At 36.9% G+C, this 21,876-nt stretch overlaps 1 protein-coding gene across 1 annotated transcript in view; it reads left to right on the top strand.

Annotated features, from left to right (window-relative positions):
* LOC131063618 (glutathione reductase, cytosolic) overlaps window positions 1-21,876 on the top strand; it is a 186,736-nt gene that overhangs the window by 88,932 nt on the left and 75,928 nt on the right. Inside the window, exons 9-10 of the mRNA XM_057997498.1 lie at window positions 14,936-15,023; window positions 15,111-15,192. Of these exons, the coding sequence (XP_057853481.1) occupies window positions 14,936-15,023; window positions 15,111-15,192 (170 nt within the window). The remainder of the gene's footprint in view (window positions 1-14,935; window positions 15,024-15,110; window positions 15,193-21,876) is intronic.

Below are 21,876 nucleotides of genomic sequence, written 5' to 3'. Positions count from 1 at the left end.
TAGAGTTTGGTCTTATCGACAAAATCGACGTAGAAGGATTTGGATTTTTGGTTTGCAAGTCGAACTTTCCAACTGGGCCGTACCTTTCCTTGGCTGCCTCGGGTTGTGTGCAGATTGTTTGTGGTGTTCGCGGTGCAAGTTTGAGGTTCCAATTGTGTTGTCTATGTTATACCCCTCATTTGCTTTTGATTTTGTGCAATTCGGAGTTGATTTGGAGAAGTTATGAGCAATTTGGGGTGTTTGTACTTTGCTGGTCTATGTGTTTTCTGTGCGTGTTAGTGATTTTCAGAATTGCATAGTTGTCTATAAGGAGAGTTTTGGGTGTGAGTAGCTTATGTTGGTTGGGGAGTGATTTCCTATTGTTGCTGCAGCTGTTGGACTTGTTATCAACACTCGATTCTTCATTCTATATTTTTTGTAACGCTGGTTAGCGGTACTAACATCGAGGTGTTGTTCTTTCTTATTCCCATTGCATAAGTGGAAGAGGCTGGCTATGCTGCCTATCTTTGGGATAGCGATTTCTCTTAATTTGTAATCCATATTGTGCATTGTAAAGCTGGTTAGTAGTAGTGTAGTACTAACAACTATCTAATTGGATTATTGCTCTTAGTCCCACTACATAAGTGGAAGAGGTTGGCTTTGCCACCTACTTTGAATTTTGTAATAATGTCCTCCCGATGTTTAAGCGGTAGAGTTGATTTGTAATTTCATTTCTAGTCCTCCCGCTGGATAAGCGGTTGAGTGATTGCAATTTCAGTTTCTTGGCTTGTCCTTGGCTAGTTTACCGCCAAGTGATCTTTCAGTATTTTCATTATCCCGCTGAAAAGTCGAAGGGGCTGGCTTGCTGCCCAAGCATTGTAATAATTTCTAGTTGTTGAAGCTAACAATCCCCTCAACACCGTATGCTCTCACCTTCCCATATTGGTCTCTTGGTGATCAGAAAGTGGAAGGGTTAGAATTCCACCATTATAGTATTTTCATTTCCTAACCTTAATAGGTTCTTGTTGTGTTGTAACTGGAAAATAATTAAAAAAAATTAAGGGGGATATTACAGTGGTGTCAGAGCCACTTATCCTGCCAGCCTGTGTGATAAGGGTTCTCCATGAGTGATAGAGACATCAGATACTACAACAAAGAACAGAGGAGGCAGCAGCATCAGATTCCGTCAGTGCCAGTGGAAGAAACATTTTCATAGGTATTGAGAAATTGAGAGAAAGCAGTGGATTCAGCGGATTCAGTGGATTCAATGGCAGAGAGAACATCAGGTCAGAATGATGCAAATGGAGCTGCAGAGAGGGCTGAGAAAAAGTTTGATACTCAGAATGCTGGTGGGGGTCAAAATCAAAACACTAATAGAAGCAATGCCAGCACCTCTAACAATTCAGGAGGTAATGGGAATGGAAGTAACTAGAGTAGCAACAATGGTGGAACCCTCGTTGGGTCTGTTTCAAGACCTTTGCAACCCGTCTTCCTTCCTAAGGAAGCACTGCCACTTGAAGTTGAGTTTCCAAACAAGTGAAACACTTGTTTTAGGTCATGTATCTTTGATTGCTCCGAATGATGTGTCTATTGAAGCTTGGCAATGAATCTTTGATCCCTCCCAATGATGTCTCTACTAAAGCTTTCTTAGTCACCATTAAGCCCATTCACACCTTTTCATGTCGGACTAACATAAGCATAAGGCATATTGAAAAGATTCGTCACCATATCTTGCCAATATGGTGATCTAATGAGGTTGAAATTCAATGAGAATGCAATGAGAAATTCTTTGATCTGCAATATCCTTCGCTTCTGAAATATCCCCCTTAATTTTTTCCCACAATTACATTCAACACAACACTTGTTATGGTTAGGAAATGGAAACCAAATGTTGCTGATAGTAACCCTCCACTTTCTGATCAATGAGAGCCCAATCTGGTAGGGTGAGAGCATACAGTGTTGAGGGGATTGTTAGGTGCTTGAAAACTGAAATTGATTACAAATTAGGGCAGCAAGTCAGCCCCTTCCACTTTTTAGCAGGATAGAAGACCAGAAGACTTGGCGGTAAACCAGCCAAGGAGAAACACCACTAACAAATCAACTCTACCGCAATATTTTAGTGGGAGGACTTATTAGAAACAAAATCAACTCGATCGCAGTATTTCAGCGGGAGGACCTATTACAACAAATCAACTCTACCTTAGTATTTCAGTAGGAGGACTGAACTCACTTCCTGGTTACAGACATAGAAGGCGGCCAAGCCATCCTCTTCCACTTGTGTAGTGGGAATTACAAATAAGATGCAAACAGTGATAGCTAATGGTACTACCATTTAGCTTTAGAATGAATCTTTTTGAAAATGGTAGCTAATATGAAATATAAGCTATTACAAACATAGAATTGAAGGAGAAGCACGAGAACAAGGAAAAGCTTTGCAAGAGTGTAAAAACCACAATACCAAACTGCTGTTACAGAGAACAGCCTGCTGCAACTCCCCCAATCTGCCACCACGAACCACAACAACTAAAGAAAGCAACACCAATGAAGCACAAACAACATTGGAGATTCACACGCACCCAAAAACCAGAATCGTTGAACACAGAATCAGCAAAATCTCCCACACAACGCACACCAAATGCGTCCAGCAACAAGCACCAAAAGATACATCCAGCAAAGGAAGGTACGACCTGCAAGGAAAGTACAACCAACAATGAAAGTACGGCCTGCAAGGAAAGTACAACCAACAATGAAAGTACGGCCTGCAAGGAAAGTACGGCCAGCAATGAAAGCCATACTGTTCACCAAAAATCGCGCCCTCCATAGGAAGAAGACGCCACACACTCAACTCTCCAACAAACGCTACCCACAGGAATCAAACCAAGCAATCCAAAATTGAACCACAACTAGGAGTGATGCCTCACACTTGAAAGTGCAAAAATCCCTAGGAGGTTTTCACCCTCGAAGAAGTCTGGAGTCAACCTTGTTAAAGTTTGGATTAGATTAGATATGTAAATAGTTTTCTTTTGTGTTCTTACTAAACTATATGACGGTGAACTCTTGAGTGTAGGTTGTTGCACATATGAAGGGAACACAACTTAATGCGTAATTTATATGGGAGTTTGCTGAATGAAGCAGATCGATATCTAAAAGGCTTGCACTTATAGTTACTGTACTTACCTATTAAACGCGAACTACACCATGATATATACCCTACGGTATAGGCATGTCAATGGACAGACATGCCTCTATGTACGTGTAGACATGTCAATGAATAGACATGCCGCCACATATGTGGAGACATGTCTCTTCATTGAGATGTCTCTACACCTAAGGTTATGCAAGGCAACGATACCTAATCGTTATTTGTTCGGTTAATAATCAAACATCGATTCCTCTTATCATTTAGTAGTTTAACGATTCTTCAAATCGTTTATCATTATTGTTATGTGTAAGTAACGACTTCCATAATAGTCTTTGAAAAGAGATCAACTTAAGTCGATATGCACATTGATAAATATATATCGAATTTATTTCATGTAGAGAGTCGATTTAAATTGATCAAATGAAATGATCAATATAATCGATACTTATAGATACGGTGCTCATATTCCGATTTTCATAGTCATTAATAAATATAGATTATGTATATATAGATACTCATATATATATTAATAATAAGTGTCCTCATTATTATTATATATTAATATGTATATATACATATCAATGATAATATGGATTACTTATGCATATGAGACTTTTCCGACCGAAGCTATAAAACATCAACGCTCCCTCTTAGCGAGGGAGGAGGATCACAAGATATTTATAGAAGAAACTACACATAGTGTAGTAGAAATCATTATATGATATTAGGAGCAATGGTCTACAAGTATCAACACTTATGATACTTACCAAAACCCAACATATCCAATATGGTATGTGCACTAGCATCAACCATATGATTAGGGATGTATGAAAATCACGGCATACTCACAGATATTAAGCTCTTAATATCCACCATGATATATCTCAACAATTTCAGGATATCAACCTTATGATAAAAAATGTTCTAAGAGATATGCACTATCATGACATGTTCACAGATATCAACCATATGATCTATCATGATAGATTTTAGAGTTATTGTAAAGTCGTCATCTTCCAATAACTACTAGAAATACAAGTGATCATCATTCAAAAGTCGTCACTTCTTAATGATGTACACAGGTGCCCATAATGACAGAAGGAGTTAATATTAAACATGTTTAGAATATATTAGTACAATAATAATGCTGAGACTCAAAACTCAGAATTTACATTTCAACCATACCAAGCTTACCTCTGAAGTGTTCTACCTTTGTTTTTGGCTAGAGGCTTGGTGAGAATGTTTGCTGTTTGATCTTCAATACTAATATATCTTAGCTGAATTACCTTTCTCTCCACCATGTCTCTAATTTGGACCTGTCATGAAATACTGGGTTTACTGAAAGCTTTATACAACTCTGGCTATCACAGTGGATAATAGTAAACAATCCTTAAGAACAAGGAGTTTTCCCAACCATACTGCTTCTTGTGCTCCCATAGATGCCGCTATGTACTCTGCTTCTGTGGAGCTCTAAGCAACTGAAGATTGCTTTTTGCTAAACCAGGATATCATGGCTGATCCTAAACTGAAGCAACACCCTGATGTGCTTTTACGATCTACCACACTTGTAGCCCAATCCGAGTCTGTATATCCGTATAAGCTCAAATCTATATTTTTCATATTTTAATCCATATCCAATTGTTTCACGAAGATATCTCAAGATGTGTTTTGCTGCAACTATATGTAATTGCTTTGGTTCACACATGAACTGACTGAGTGCATTCACAGCATAACAAATATCTGGTCTAGTATTGATCAAGTACATCAATGATCCAATCATTTGCCGATAGAGGGTGGAATCTGCTGATTCAAAACTTGCAGTTGCTTCTCTTAATTTGTGTAAGTTTGTTTCCATGGAAGTGGACATAGGCTTACAATCCATCATTCCAAACCTTTTTAGAATGTCAAAAGTGTATTTCCCTTGATTTAGAATGATCTGATTAGTTTGCTGCCACACTTCTAAACCGAGGAAATAGTGTAGAGGCCCTAAGTCCTTCATATCAAATTCAGCTGCAAGTTCTTGTTTACATTTGATGATAAGATGCTCTTCGCCTGTTATTAATGATAAGATGCTCTTCGCCTATTATTAATAAGTCATCAACATAGAGGATAAGAATTAACATATCTCCATTTATTACCTTGAAATTAAGATTCGGATCTGCATCATTCTTTTAGAAGCCAAGTCCTGATAGATAGTGATCTATCCTTTCATATCACACTTGAGGAGCCTGTTTGAGCCCATATAAGGCTTTCTTCAATTTGCAAACATGAGAATGTTGTTCATGCATTGCAAATCCTTCAAGTTGTTCCAAATAGACTTCCTCCTCTATTACACCGTTAGGAAATGTAGTCTTTACATCCATTTGATGGATTTTCCATCCTTTAGATGCATCAATAGCAATCACAGTTTTGACAGAAGTGTATCGGGCAACAGGAGCAAAAGTTTCTTCATAATCAATTCCCTCTTTCTGAGAGAAACCTCTAGCAACAAACCTTGCTTTGTATTTTTCAATACTTCCATCCGCAACATATTTGATTTTGAAAAGCCATTTAGAAGACACTACTGATTTGTTCTTAGGCCTAGGCACAATGTCCCAGACATCATTCTTGAGAATAGACTTATACTCTTCTATCATGGCTTCTTTCCAGGCTTGATGTTGGAAGGCTTCCTCAACAGTAGAAGGTTCTGAATTCATGATTTCACTCATTAGAGCAATGTAGCTAGAGAATCTATTAGGTCTTTTACTTTCCTTGAAAGTTCCTTTTGGAGCTGCATAATTTTCAGCCTCCTCAATCATCTTCTTGGCCCATAGTGGTCTTTTCTTTGTCACATTAGTGTCCCTAGGTTCAACCATATAGTCCATAGGTTCAATGTGAGTGTTGCCTTCAATTGATTTGTGAGTCTCATTCTGAATCTCAGAGGAGTGATCCTTTTCACTGGATTGAGGGGATTCATCTTCTGTTTCATTAACATCCTTAGATCTTTTGAATGCAACATCCTCTCTAAATATTACATCCCTGCTTAGTTCAATTTGTTTTTGACCTGGAATATAGACCCTATAGGCTTTAGAAGTTTCGCTATACCCGACAAAGATTCCCTTTCTCCCAGAGGGTTCTAATTTAGATCTTTTCTCATTAGGGATGTGAATGTAAACAAGACAACCAAAAATTCTTAAGTGACCTATGTATGGTTTTAATCCTGTGAATGCTTCTTCAGGAGTTTTGTTATCAAGAAAGGAATGTGAACATCTATTTTGGATATACACAACAACACTAGAGGCTTCAACCCAGAATGAGGTATGAAGGTTTTGGTCATGCGTCATGGCTTTGGCTGCTTCTACTATAGTTTTGTTTTTCCTTTCTGCAACCCCATTTTGTTGAGGGTTGTAAGGAACAATGATCTCCCTCTTAATCCCAACATTATTACAAATTTTTTTAAGTTTTCAGAGATTTATTCCCCCCCATTATCTGATCTAAGAGTCTTTATATTTTTACTTGATGTGTTTTCTACTAAAGCCTTGAATTCCTTAAACCTTTTAAGGACTTCATCAAACTCTTTACACTTTAGAAAATATATCCATATCTTCCTAGAATAATCATCTACAAAAATAACATAATACAAAAATCCTCCTAATGAGGGTATTGACATGGGTCCACATAAATCTGAATGAACAATTTCTAATACATTTTGGGATTTACTTTCACTATTATGAAATGTGCCCATGGTATTTTTTCCTAAGGCACACCCTTTGCAAATTCCTTCATGTTCTTGAGTCAGCTTATGTATCCCTGTCACCATTTTCTCTATAGAAGGTAAAGCACGAAAATGAAGATGCCCTAATCTTCTATGCCATAGTTCACAAGTGTTAGAAGATTCATGAATAAGTGCTTGTGAAGGAGAGATGCAAAGTTTGTATAGGCAACCATGTCGAACTCCAATGGTGTGAGCCTTCTTGATGGTTGAGTTCTTAGGCCAGGTTAAGACTTTTCCATCCATGAAGGTGATTCTATATCCTTTGTCTTCAAGAGCTGATTTTGAGATTAGGTTGCGTTTGATGCCCTGACACGAATAGTACACCTGTTAATTGAAGGGCAATGCCTGATTTTGGTTGAATAGTGTAAGTTCCAATCCCATTCACTGGGTAGCTTGAATCATCCCTAATTGTGACTTCCTCATCAAATTTTTCTATCATAGTGTCTAAGTGCTCTCTGAACCCTGTTATATGCCGAGATGCCCCATTGTCTATTACCCAAGTGTTGAGGCTGGTTGATACTTGACTGGATAGAGCAGAGTAGAATACAAGTCTTTTAGAGTCTGTGTTGGGCTCACTGATTTCAGCAATCGAGGCTTGAGGCTTAGGTCTGTCAAGACACTTTATAACAATGTGACCATATTTATCACATCTAAAGCATTGTACTTTAGATAGGTCCCTCTTCCTTTTGGAGGATTGCCTCGTGGTTGAGTCTTTACCTGCCCTCTTCATGAAGTTATTCCTCTTTTCTCTTTTGTGAGACTGAGAGTTTAGGGCTTGCATTTCTTCATTTTGGGAGTTAATTCTAGTCCCTCTAGTGATCAATATGGATTCTTCTTGTATACAATCAGTCTTTAATCAATCAAATTTGGGGAGTTTGGATCGAGCACTAATTCCTTGAATAAACGATTCCCAAGAAGTGGGAAGTTTGTTGAGTGCCAGCATAGGCAACTCCTTGCTATCGAATGTGTGACCAATAGTAGATAATTGGTTTCTTAGTTCCGTTATCCTCATGAAGTATGAAGTGATAGTTTCACTTTGGTTCATTTTGATGTGGTGTAGTTGCTGTTTTAGAGCAAGAACCCTGCTAGTGTTATTTATCTCAAACATGTTCTCTAGTGTTGAAAACATTAGATAAGCAGTATCTAATTTTGAGATAATAGGAACAATGTGATCTTTTACTCCATCCACCAATAGTTTCATAGCCTTATTAATATTTCTTGTCCATAGGAGTTTTTCGTCTTCTTCATTGGGCATGGGTAAGGCTTTTTCCACAAGAGTGTTTAATTCATGTTCCTTTAATCCGAGCATCATTCTGAACTTCCAAGATACAAAATTTGTAGCTCCTTCAAGTCGGTCCTCAAGCCTAACTCCATTCACCATTTTGATGAATATAGAAATTTTGAACTTTTAATGGAGTTTGGTTGTTTCCCTTTTATAAATCTGATCGGATCTTTTCTTCAAACTAGCTCTAATACCATGTTAAAGTTTGGATCAGATTAGATATGTAAATAGTTTTTGTGTGTGTTGTTACTAAACTATATGACAATGAACTCTTGAGTGTAGGTTTCTGCACATATGAAGGGAACACAACTTAATGCGTAATTTATATGGGAGTCTGCTGAATGAAGCAGATTGATATCTAAAAGGCTTGCACTTATAATTACTGTACTTACCAATTAAACTCGAACTGCACCATGATATATACCTTACGGTATAGGCATGTCAATGGACAGACATGCCTCTACATACGTGGAGACATGTCGATGAATAGACATGCCTCCACGTACGTGGAGACATGTCTCTTCATTGAGATGTCTCTACACCTAAGGTTATGCAAGACAACTATACCTAATCGTTATTTGTTCGGTTAATAATCAAACACCGATTCCTCTTATCGTTTAGCAGTTTAACGATTCTTCAAATCGTTTATCATTATTGTTACCTGTAAGTAACGACTTCCATAGTAGTCTTTGAAAAGAGATCGACTTATGTCGATATGCACATCAATAAATATACATCGAATTTATTTCATGTAGAGAGTCGATTTAAATTGATCAAATGAAATGATCAATATAATCGATACTTTTAGATCCGGTGCTCATATTCCAATTTGTGTAGTCATTAATAAATATAAATTATGTATATATAGATATTCGTATATATAATAATAATAATGACACATTATTATTATAATAATAATGACACATTATTATTATACATATTAATATGTATATATACATATCAATGATAATATGCATTACTTATACATATGAGACTTCTCTGACCGAAGCTATAAAACATCAACAAATTCGATAGCATAACAGTATACGTTTTCAAAGATATGGAAAAGAGAGCTCAAGCTCTTATTTATACCATTTGCTCACCGAAATTCAAATTCAACACCTCCAAATTCTCCTACATTACATGACGTTTCATTTCACCCAAATGAGCGCTGCATTTCATTTCATTACACCAGTATATGGCCACCCAAGATGTATTTTTTTCTCTCCTAGACAAGTTCGAACTTGACCAAGGTCCACAAATAATATTTCAAAATACTTTTCCCTTTATCGACCCCTGACTTAGGAGAATTAATAAAATCTTATGAACAGAATATTTTGTTGGTTAAATTAGGGTGAAGAGTGGATTCCAATTGCCTAAGGCAACATTGGAATCCGCCCTAAAGGGATGGGCCCTTTAGCCTCTCCTTTAGCGTGTGGGGCTGGGCCCTCTTTACTATGTGGCGTGTTCAAATAAAATAGGGCCAGCTTCTTAAAAGGACACGCTACACTAAATCAAAAGATAAAATATCTTTGGCGCCAAAATACCACATTCTAAAGCCGACCTAATTAAGGATAAGATGGATATAAATAAAGATGCAAAATGAAACATTACTGACACTTGCAACATATACATCAATTGTGAAATTCGGTCTGCAACCAGCTAATGCGAAATACATCAGAAAGGTGCGAATTCATTTCCAGTCAAGTGCGAACTTTGTAGCTCCTCCTTCATTGTCATCTCTGCAGTTGAAAGTGCGATCTCCATCCAAGTAGAGGTGCTGGCCCTGCATATTATCTCAGAACTGTAGCAGGCCTGTGAATGCTGAAAGAACAGATCTGATTGTTGATTCATCCACTAAGGATAAGTGCAGACCTGAACAGAAAACTACAGACCTATTGTTGATTGATGAAGACAACCTAAGAAGCAGCTTGTGTGCTGACCTAATTGCTGAGTGAACTCCTTCATCAAAGCCCTAAGAGATAAGTTGTCATCAGAACATTATGCTTAATACATAATCAGATCTGAGGATCTTTCTTGCTGGTTTTTTTTTCTCCTAGGAGGTTTTCCCAGGGTACTTGTGTGTTGTGAGTTCATTTTGTTCATTTCTCTACTTATGCTTAATTCTGGAAAATCCTAACACTAACAACAATCAACATTAATTTGGAAATTTAGATAGATTTCTATTTTCTGAGTATTGTATTAATCTGAAAGTCTAAAAATTAACTAATATAAATTATGTATATATAGATATTCGTATATATAATAATAATGACACTTATTATTATTATATATATTAATATGTATATATACATATCAATGATAATATGCATTACTTATACATATGAGACTTCTCCGACCGAAGCTATAAAACATCAACAAATCCGACAGCATAACAGTATAAGTTTTCAAAGATATGGAAAAGAGAGCCTAAGCTCTTATTTATAACATTTGCTCACTGAAATTCAAATTCAACACCTCCAAATTCGCCCACATTACATGACATTTCATTTCACCCAAATGAGCGCTGCATTTCATTTCATTACACCAGTATATGGTCACCCAAGATGTATTTTTTCCTCTCCTAGACAAGTTCGAACTTGACCGAGGTCCACAAATAATATTTCAAAATACTTTTCCCTTTATCAACCCCTGACTTAGGAGAAATAATAAAATCTTATGAATAGAATATTTTCCCTCTTTCCTAAGTTGTCCAATTTAAAAATTGAATATTAAACTCGGGACAAAGTATTAATATTTAATAAACCATTTTGCATACCAAATGTCATAAAAATATTAACTTAAGTCATTTTAATGATAAATGACCAAGTCCATTAAACTGCATTCTGAACTCAACTATGCCTACCAAGAATAGAACTGAGTCACTAAGCCATCACATAACTGCCAAAAATAGCCGGTGCTGCTAGACTAGATTGAAACCCTAAAAATTTCCACACTAAAAATAGTAAGTGACTCCCAACTCCGTTAGGGCAGAAATTGGGATCAACTATTACTTACTAAAAATAGTAAGTCCACTGAAGAGTAGTCAGATGAAGTTGCATGTCATATTGTTGGAAAACTCTTGAAAAACCCCCAAAAATGTGCTATTCAAACCCTACTTACTAAAAATACTAAGTATGCAAGCCTCAACTGAACGCAATGCATGCATCATTGCTGCGAAGCTCTTTGAAAACCCAGAAAAACTCCACAATCAGAAATCCCATACTCCAACTGCTTCCCACTCAAAAGCCTTCCGGAAGATGGAAACCCTAATTCTGCCATAAATAGCCTACGGGCCTCCTGAATAGGCTATTCTCCACCAAGAGTGATCACTGGCTGGAAGGGGACATTACAGCTTCATTCTTGAAGGCCTTTTCCAATGCCTCTTTTTGTGTGAAATTGGAACATTCTCATCTCCAAAAGATGGTGGCATTGGCACGATAGGATTCAAGTCAGCTGGTTGTGATAAACCATAGGGAGATTTTGCAAGCTATTCTTGGTGAGAGGATGTGCAAGAATCTTTGAATTATTACTTTCTATGTTGGCATCCTCTTGTTGTTTAATAATAGTTGATATTTGATGTTGTAGCAACCTGTTTTTGTTTGGCCTAGGACAAACACTTGTTCCCTATAAATGAGTAGGGCGCAAGTGAGATTTCACTCAAGAGTACGAGCTCATATACTCTTTTGCACAATGGATACAACGCCAGTGATAACCCCTACCACTAGGAAGTTGTTTAATCATTGTCGTATGTCGCCAAAGAGGTGATGATGAAACAAATTTAAATGAAAGACTCTGCATTTGGGGCAATCGAATTAGAACTACCAGCCACTCTATATTAACCTAAACAAAAACCATTACAAATTAATAACCCTACAACTTAAAATTTTTTAGAAAAGGCATTATAACGCCTTACTATGATTTGGAAGATGAAATCTTACCCTTACCATCAATAGGTTGAGCTAGCAGGTTTACAACTCGACCTAAATATGGATCACTTACTGCTATCTAAGCAATTTTTCCTGTTGCTCTCACGGAACTGCTTTCTTGTATCATGAAGCCATTACCCATTAAGACAGCTCCAACATTATCTTATTCTAGATTTAGGGCAATACCTACTATACCATCTACGAAGTCTACTAATTCCCCTGCCATTACTTTATCAAAAACTATTCAAAACTAAAAATAAAAAAAACGAGTTTTTTTGAAAAAACTTTGAAATTCTTCAAATAAAAAATTCAAAACTTTTAAAATATGAAATATTCACATTATTTGTGCAAATGTATCTCCCTAGTTGGTGTATTTTTAGCTCTCTTGTAGCCTTCAGCTTCAAAATAAATGAACCAGCTTTCAAAATCCAACAATGACAACTTGGAGTGAAATATTTGTTATACCTTAAAGAGATTTTTTGTAAAATGGTTTTTATTACTTTTTTATATGTTTTTGAAGGCCTGCAAGCTGAAGGTATGCTTGGGTTTGTTCGGGTATGCCAAGAGTATTGCCCAAACACCTTGGGTTTTCCCATAGGGAAGCTAGGGTGCCTAGGTAGTACTTGGGCGTACCCAGGCCAAATCGGGACATGTTTCAAACCCATTTGAGGATGGCAAGGTAAATACAAGGATCCAATAATATAGGATAAAATTGATTTGTATAGAGATAAAGACAAACTAGTGTGAGGCAACATTTTTCTTGTACTAGTATTAATGTGCCCTAGCCTATAGTCTTATTCTAGGTTTAAAGTGAATCTATTGTGTTTTGACATTGAGGGTCTTCTACTTTCATTCAGATAAACCACTTGTACTAATTTTTAAGTAAACACATTTCTTTTATTGAATGATACTCTTGATGTCTAGATTGTCTTTTGTGAAAAACCATTTGATATAAGCTTACCTTAGCTTGGAAGAAACTTGTGTGTTTCTGCATCTCAAGACCTTGTGGGTGCAAAGAAACCAAGTAATATCCTTACTAATGCAAACTTCCCTCTTATGCTATAGGTTCACACTCTTTGACCCTTCTTAGTTCAAATGGAGTGAAGGATCCATAGGGAACTCATTGTGCTTGTGCAATACTTGAGGTGAACTGAGACACATTTTGGACCCGCACGAGGATGGTAGTGTAAATACAAGGACCTAATAACGTAAAATAAAATTGATTCATACATAGATAAGGACAAACTAGTGAGATGACATTCTTCTTGTATTAGTACTAGCGTGCCCTAGCCCATAGTCTTTTTCTAGGTGTAAAGTGGATCTACTTTGTTTTGACATTGAGGGTCTTCTACTTTCATTCGAAAGAAACTAATTGTGTTAAGTTTTAAGTATATGTATTTATTTTATTGAATGATATTCCTGATGTTTAGATTGTCTCTTGTGATAAACATTTTGGTCAAGATATAAATCTGTGTCTTGGTTGGTAGGAGTAGGGTTGTTTGTGTCTTGGCTCTATGTGGGTAGTGTATATAGGAGAGCGATGCCACCATCTATTCTACATGTGATACAACCACTTTGCCAGAAGGAGAACGATTGCCTTTTCTTGATGCCAGAAACCTAGATCCCAAATCAAGATAGAATAGATAGGGTTGAACCTTCCTTGAGATATGTGTTATAGATAGGGCTCCACCTCTCGGCGTGGGTGGGAGGAGATAGGTTGCTCACCATTATCGTAGAGCCCTTATATTCTAGGATAGAATATATAGGGTGGCAACTCTAGTATAGTATAGTTTCTTCTCCCAATTCTTCTTTTCTCGGTAGGGCCCCTACCAACGCCTACCTATGTACTATAGTGGCTGGCGGGGGCAACCCTACCTATCTAACTGGCTGCCCTACCTATCCCCTATTGTCTATAAGAAACAAACCCTATAGAATGAATATACAGCCTAGCACTTAGAATCCTAGGACCAACCCCTGGCTATTGGGGCTAATCCATGCCCTTTCTTGACTATCTCAGGCTCTTGGAACAACCACCTTCCACAATCGGACCAACTGAAGACCAGGGAACTATAATCGGGTTGGGGGATCAAGTGCCAATATCTTATAGGGGGTATGTTTATTAGCAATGAATTTGTCCAGAAGTGTGGTTTATTGCAAGTCAGAATTTGTGCTTATTCATTATTTGTTTTTTCCAGCTTCCTGTCCCTTGGAGCTTCCTAAGTGCACACACTAGTGGCATATTTTTACATTTGTCACACTGGGGGGCCAGTGTTAATTGATGTCAGCATGGGTCTGGTATCTTTCATTATAAAGGTCTCAGAACTGAGAATATGCTATACATTGGTGTGAACTTCAGGTCTCTTAGATGCTTATATTTACAAGGTGTTTTAGTGTCCTTGGTGTTCTTGGGAGACCTGAATACAAAAAGACAATGCACATTTAACTATCTTGCATGGTAGATTGTTCTGCTGGCTTGTCACTGGGATAGGACATTTCCTTTTAGTGATGTGTTTCAACATGCCAGATTTTAGTTATTATTATATATTGCCTAGTGTCAAATTATTACCATTTCTATAATTTCTTGGGGTGATCACATCTCTTGTGGAATTGTTTAGTGGGGTCAATATAAGCTGAATGTTGAACTAACATTGTTTATTCTTTTCTAACAAAAGAGTGCATGAAGCATTCTGTACTCTTGCATGAATTTCACACATTAATAGTATTTGTTCTCTTAAAAACACATTTCTGAGCTTGTTTTTCTTTTGGTTAACCCTGTTTTTGTTAATGTTGTCTTGTATAGCCTTTTATATCTATGATATCATATGTTCTAATTTCTATGCTCACTGCAGAGGTTTTGATGATGAAATGCGAGCTGTTGTTGCAAAGAACTTAGAAAATAGGGGTGTCAACCTGCATCCCAATACAAGTTTATCAAAAGTACTTCAAGCAATTCTCCTGATTAACTTTGTCTTTCTGATTTCTATTTGAAATAGCATTGTTGTAATCATTATGTTTATTTTCCAGCTCGAAAAGACCAAAGAGGGAATTAAGGTTTTCACAGATCACGGTGATGAATTGACAGCAGATGTTGTGTTGTTTGCTATTGGTAAGTTTCTTTGAATTTGTATGCAGCGTGTACTGTATATTGCACATTGATTTCATTGGATAAGATTCAATTAGCAAATGGGGTTGAATTTAGCTTGTTAATGTAATGCCCCCTTTCTGATCCTAGTGGGATGTGAATCTAGAATGTGTTTGACAACCATGTATACTGCCCAATTGGCAATTGCAGCTCGATCATGTATAGCTGTTTATAAACTTTATTTGATCTTCATGATTGGGTATGGATGATTCTTTCTTCTTGGTAAGAAAGTTTATGCTGAAAATAAATAATACAAAATGAACGAGTACAAAAGAATCTGCAAGATATGGGATAGGAAATTCTGGCCTCTCAATATGCTGTCCTTTATTTATAGGCATTTCAGGGGCATTGCTGTTTTAGTTTTAAAGAAGGATCGTTTTTGTCTTGCGGCAGCTGCTATATTGGTATACCCAAACCAGTGGTCTGCAAATTCATCTAAGAGTTTGATCGCAAGGTGAACAATAAGTCAGACAATTGAATAACAATAGTGAAGGAATTTCATAGTGACAATGAGAAAACATTATGTCCTTAATGTTCATTCTTTTAGTGGAAGCCATATGATAATGGCAACAAGTTAAGACCATAAAAGTTGTAGTGAACAAAAGGTTCATCCAAAAGAATGTAAGCATTAGGTCATCTAAGTTAGCAAAAGCTGGGTACATATGGGATATGTGAGTCAGGTGGAGATGAATGATGATAGAGTAGCACTTACCCATAATACATTTCTGAACATCTAAGGTGGTATCCCAACTTATGGAAGTAGAGAGGGTGGTAATTTGTATTGGATATTCTATATTCTTAACTTTTTAAGCTGGTCAGGCTTGGGGTTTAAAATTTGTATCAATCTTATTAAAAATGTTACTTGGCATGAAGACTCAATGCTCACATGTTTACATAGGGAATTGATCCAGGGTCACTCTCAAGTGCTCGAGATCCCTTCAGAATTAGACCACTGTCATCTCTGCAATTTAGTAAGCTGTTGGATTCCCGTGTTGTGTGATTGGAAGCATGATATGGGGGCAATTTCTCTTTTAGTTGAGGGTATCTTTATAGTCAGGATTGAATATTATGTGCTATGCTACATGAAGATATCAAAAAGTAGGTACTCTATGGTATTTGTGTGTCAAGTAAATGGTGTTGCTCTTTGTGATTGTTTCTGTAGTGAGAATACCTTTTAAAGAAGATAAATATTGTTCTTCTTGCTTGAATAACAACCAATATCCATTTCTAAGTTACTAATAGACTTGACAATTCCATTCAAATATTCCCTGGCTTCTATCTTAGATTGAAATAAGTTATTTTAGTGTCAACAAATTATGAAAGTAAGTGAATAGGAGTGAAAGTACAAGAAGTTACATTAAAACAATAATAGGTAAAGAGGATAGTGGGTTGTGAAAATGAACAGCAGTAAGCAGTAAAGAAGTCTAAACATTACAAATGGGTGGTAGACATGTAGCTACTGAACTCCAAACAAGATAATAAATTACAAGTACAAAGAGCCCCGTGAGGAAATGAGTCCTCATTGAAGCATGGAGGTGATGAAGCTCAATGGGGAAGACTTTGATTGGAAACTTGTGATGGCACTCTTTTGTAAAAAGGCTTAGGTAGGAACTGTCAATAGCGTGTTTTTCTGCAAAAGTGTCATTGCAAGATATGAGAATACTAATAGAGGAATGTCTAGGGTCGGAGGACTTTGCTGGACAATTTGTAGAGGAGAATTTAAGTAGTCCAAATGGGACCTTACTTAACTCCCAAGGATAGTGAACATCTATTGTGTAATGCTCCTACCTAAACTCTCACCCAAAAACCATAATATCATCAAGAAAACACTTGAGTCATTAGGAACTATAGAAGGCAAATCATTTGATAATCACCATATATTCATAACCAAGAAAATCCGTTAGTGCATCAATGTTTAATGATAATTAAAAGACAATCCTTACGAACGTTAATTATGTCTAGGAACAGAACTAATGTCCATAACACTCCTGAAACATCCAATATATGAAAACTTCATGCATGAGTCACATCATCATCATCAACACACGAAGTCAAATAGAACCTTAGAGGGTGGGGTCTCACATCCTCCCCCTTGGGATTTGACTTTCTCGTGGAAGTCCTCTAAGAGGTACATGTATAAAATCCTCATCATCACATGGATTTAACTATTTAATCTTTTGAGCATACTAACTAACTACAAGAATTCCATCAGAAGATTAAATTATAACATAAATAGTTTACATATTCGCAGACAACTACTTCATTCATGATATGCACAAGAATGATAACACCAAATTCTTCTGTTTATGACAATTTCTGAAGAGTTTAGAGAAATTATATATTTATTTTTCCAACAAACACAACCAAATAGTGTCAAACTATTATCCCTATTTTTATTAATTTAATTCTATAACACTGCACATATATAAGTCAAATTCTCATTGAACGTTATTAACCAATTCTTTAATTTATAGTCATGATCTCAATCAAGTCACATTCAAGACGACATTTTCTTTTACATATATTTCAAATTCTGTCACTAACTTTCTGGCATTCCACTTCACAACAATTTTTACAAGTAAACACATATGCCCAACTGTAAGAACCCCTGCTTATACTGATATAATTTTTGCACCTGCTGTTTTGAATTTTTTGACTTGTTTAATGGAGTTTGGATTGGGTCTTTGGTGTTATGTTTTCATTTATGATATTGCCGTGAATAGATAGCAAATTGACAAGCACATATTGCTGATAATGACCTAAGAACAATATAACAGCAGTGTATATAACTCAGATAAAATCATAAGCACTTAGAGCATATATATATATATATATATTTCAGATCTTTGCATAAAATGAAATGAGTCTTCAATTCATCCAAACCCAATTCAATATTGACCAACTCCTTGCGATGAATAAATCACTTGCTGGCTGCTCCAATAATGATGAGTTAATGACAGATATATGTAATGTCCCCTTCTTTGCAATGATTAGTTCAGTGGTCCATTGGTCTATTCCGGAGACCTGTAGGCTATTTGGAAAGGAGAAATAGGGTTTCCAACTTTTGTGGAGTTCTGCTCGAGCTTTTTAGGGTTTACCAGGAGGGAATTCTTCAGTTCTGTCTATGGTTTCCTTCTTGGTTTTTCATGAGCTCCAGGGTGGTATAACATGCATTTGATTCTTTGGTGAAGTGAGAACTTACTATTTTTAGTAAGTTAGGGTTTGGCTGTTTGGATGATGCTGTCTCACTGAGCTTTCCAAGCTCTTTTCTCCGAGTGCGAAGATCATGTTTTTTGGAGTATTTCATGACTTACTATTTTTAGTAAGTGGCAGTATTGAGCAATTCTATTTTTAGTAGTTTGGACAGGGTCCTGATCCCGTAGCAATTCAGTGGTCTTCATTGCTCAGCTTCATCCTGGATTTTGTTGATAATCAGTATTGGAGTCATAAGTGATTTAATTAAATATTATTTCCTTATCCTAAGGTTTAATATTTAATTATTTTATTACTGATTAATGATATATTGGGCAACTTAGGAAAAGACATTTTTATCTAATATCAATGTTTTTCCTAAGTTAGGCGTTGAAATTTGAAGAATGCATTAAGTTATTATTGAAGATTTAGGCAAGTTCGAACTTGTTGAATTATTGGTTAAAATGCAACTTGGGCGCCCACATTGTGAAATGAAATGAAATGTCATTTGGACGCCATGTGAGAGTGAAATGAAATGCAAATTGGTGAGGTAAATTTGGGAGCATTTACATTTGAATTTGAGAGGAAAAAACTATAAATACAGGTGCTTGGCCTCCCATTTGGATATCTTATGAAATTGCATTGTTATGTTGCCGGTTTGGCAATTGAAAATCTGAGCTTCGAAGTGTGGCATCCTAGCTAACTCTCAATTTCGTACTTGGAAGATAGTACCTAGCTGTGTTCTTGTAATTCTAGTGCTGTTCATGAGTGTTTTGCAAATTGTGGAGAGTTTTGTGTGAATTTTGGAGTGTTTCGTTGTTGCTGGTCGTGGAGTTGCTGAAACCATATTTTGATCACACCTCTTGACCAAGTGATTGCATCGTTCTGGGTATCGGCTCTTTGGAAGCGTATTGGGAAGACAATCATTCTCCTATCTTGGTGTGGCTTTTGGTGGTCAATCATTCTTGCTGTTCTTATTTGTAATTCCCACTACATAAGTGGAAGAGGCTGGCTTAGCCGCCTTCTTGCTTTGTAATTCAATTTATGTACTCAGTCCTCCCACTGAATAAGTGGTCGAGTGATAAGTTTTATGCAATTGTCCTCCCGCTGAAATACGCGGTAGAGTGATAGCTTAATGTAATGTCCTCCCACTGAAATACATAGTAGAGTGATTGAGTTTCAGTTTCTTGTTATTTCCCTTGGCTGGTTTATTGCCAAGAGTTCAGTTTCTATCCTGCTGGATAAGCAGAAGGGGCTGGTTTTCCGTCCGTGCATTGTAATTTCAGTTTGATTTATGGTGCTAACGATCCTTGGAACACCGTATGCTCTCACCCTCCCAGATCGGGCTCTCGGTGAACAAACGGTGGAAGGGTTCCCTTTCAGTAGTTTGGATTATTTCTCTAACCTTAACGGGTTATGGTGTTTGCTTGTAACTCTTATTGCCATAAACAAAAAAATTTAAGGGGAATACTACAGTGGTATCAGAGCTAGTTTTCCTGCCAGCTTGTGTGTTCAAATTGATCAGAGCACAAGTTCTCCCTACCATCCTATTGGGTCGTGGTTTTTTGGTTGCATCTCAGAGTTTGAAAAAATGTCTACTACAGATAAGTCTATTTGTGAGTTAATGCAAGGATTGATTAATTTGATGAAGGATCCAGATATTAAAATGGGGTTCGTAAAGGTTCTTGTAAAATCGAAACATACGGAAGAGTCTGAAAACAATATCTTTAATACAAAGACAAATGATGGAGTTGGTGGTTTGACACCTAACTTTGAGACAGTGCTTCACAAAGACTCTTTGGTGATGCATGCACCAACCATTGATGAGGTTGTCATTCAAGAAGAAGAAAAAACAATATTTGAGGTTGTGCATGATGAATGTCTTAATGTTTCTTATGGAGCTAGTAACAGTGTTGAATGCACTCATGTGCTTCTAGAGGAAGAGCAGATGAAAATTGAAGATGTTAAACAAGAGGAAAAGGTTAACAGATTGTTGGATGGAGATTCATGTTATGAAGCTGAAAATATTGCAGCTAATGATGAAGTTCCTAATGACCAAGAGGCTGTCCTATTTTGTGAGTTTAAATTATGCCAAAATGATGACATTCAAGGGGCAGATTTAGAGGACCAATCAAAAATTGTTTTTCAGAACAATGGTGTTGAGACTCATAGTTTGAAAAATGAGCTTGACCAACTTCTAAAAGTCTTTGAGCAATGTCCTAAATTGGAATTTTCAGATTTAGGACAGCAGGATTGTTGGTCTAAGTTGGAAAAAGGAAATACTTTTCAGATTGTTGATAACCCATTGTTTGAGATGGGTATGATCTTGCTCTTTGTCCCCAAAGATTTGAAAAAGTGATTTTGGAGCAGAAGAATGTTTGGGTAGAGCATGACTCTGATAGTAATCAGCAGGTTGATAGTCCGTTGTTTGATATAGATGCTGATTGGACATTTGTTAATCCACTTTTCAAGTTTGATGTGGGAATTCCTTTTGACTTCAGTGATGAGGGTGGATCACATTGCAAAGTTTGGGATCTAGGTGCAATTTGCAACTATGAGATATTGTTTCAAAATTGGAGCATTGAACAAATGCATACTTTTGGGCATCTTCTTTGGAAAAGAATGGATCAGATTTTTAGATTTGGGCTTGCTGATTGGTGCAAATTAACCACTTCACTTTATGGTTTTCTCTCATTCAGAGCAGTTGGTGCAATTTCTTTGGTCATGCAAGTGATGGCTTTCAATTGGAGATTGCTTGGAGGTGTTTTCCAGCCTTGGATATGAGCAGATGTGTTGTTTTGGACGACGATTTTCTGTGGTGCAGCAGCTGTTCATATACTTGGATGCTGATTTTCTTAAAATCAGATCTCAAGTCAATCATTTCAGACTTGGTGGGCTGTTGGTGCACTCTTTTTCAGACTTCACAGTCTCTTGGCAGAACAGGTTTATGGTATCAAATGAGAGGTATGGCGAGTTGGGGCTATCAGTATCTGTTTATGGGAAGTGTTCAAGCTCTAACTAGTGGTTATTCTTATGCCCTCTCTTCTACTTATGATTGGGACAGAGAACCTTTGCTCTCTATGGTTCTTCATTCTGAGGAGCTTGAAGTAGGAACTATAAGAGATTTTAGAAGTCTCCATGGTTGTATCGGAATAATTCAATTGAGGCCTAGTAGATTCATGTGGAGCTATGGGGATGAGGTTGTTGAGCTCTTGCAAAGGATTGTTTTCATCTTTGCAGGGAGATTTGGAGAAGCCACATTTACAGTCATGGCTCCGCTTGACACCTTGGGGAGATATGTTGTGGAGTTTGATTGTGAGTTGTGTAGACTTTATTTCCTATTTTACAGACTTGTGATAGATAGTGGCATTCTTGATATTGATTACTCAAAGCTTTATGGGCATGAAATGTTGCACGATAGTGATGTCAGTCCTTCAAGATTTTTCAATCTGAGCA

This window comes from Cryptomeria japonica, chromosome 4 (genome assembly GCF_030272615.1).
Source record: "Cryptomeria japonica chromosome 4, Sugi_1.0, whole genome shotgun sequence".
Lineage (NCBI taxonomy): Eukaryota > Viridiplantae > Streptophyta > Pinopsida > Cupressales > Cupressaceae > Cryptomeria > Cryptomeria japonica.
Note: the sequence above shows the minus strand (reverse complement) of the source record. Positions and strands in the feature narration are given on the sequence as shown.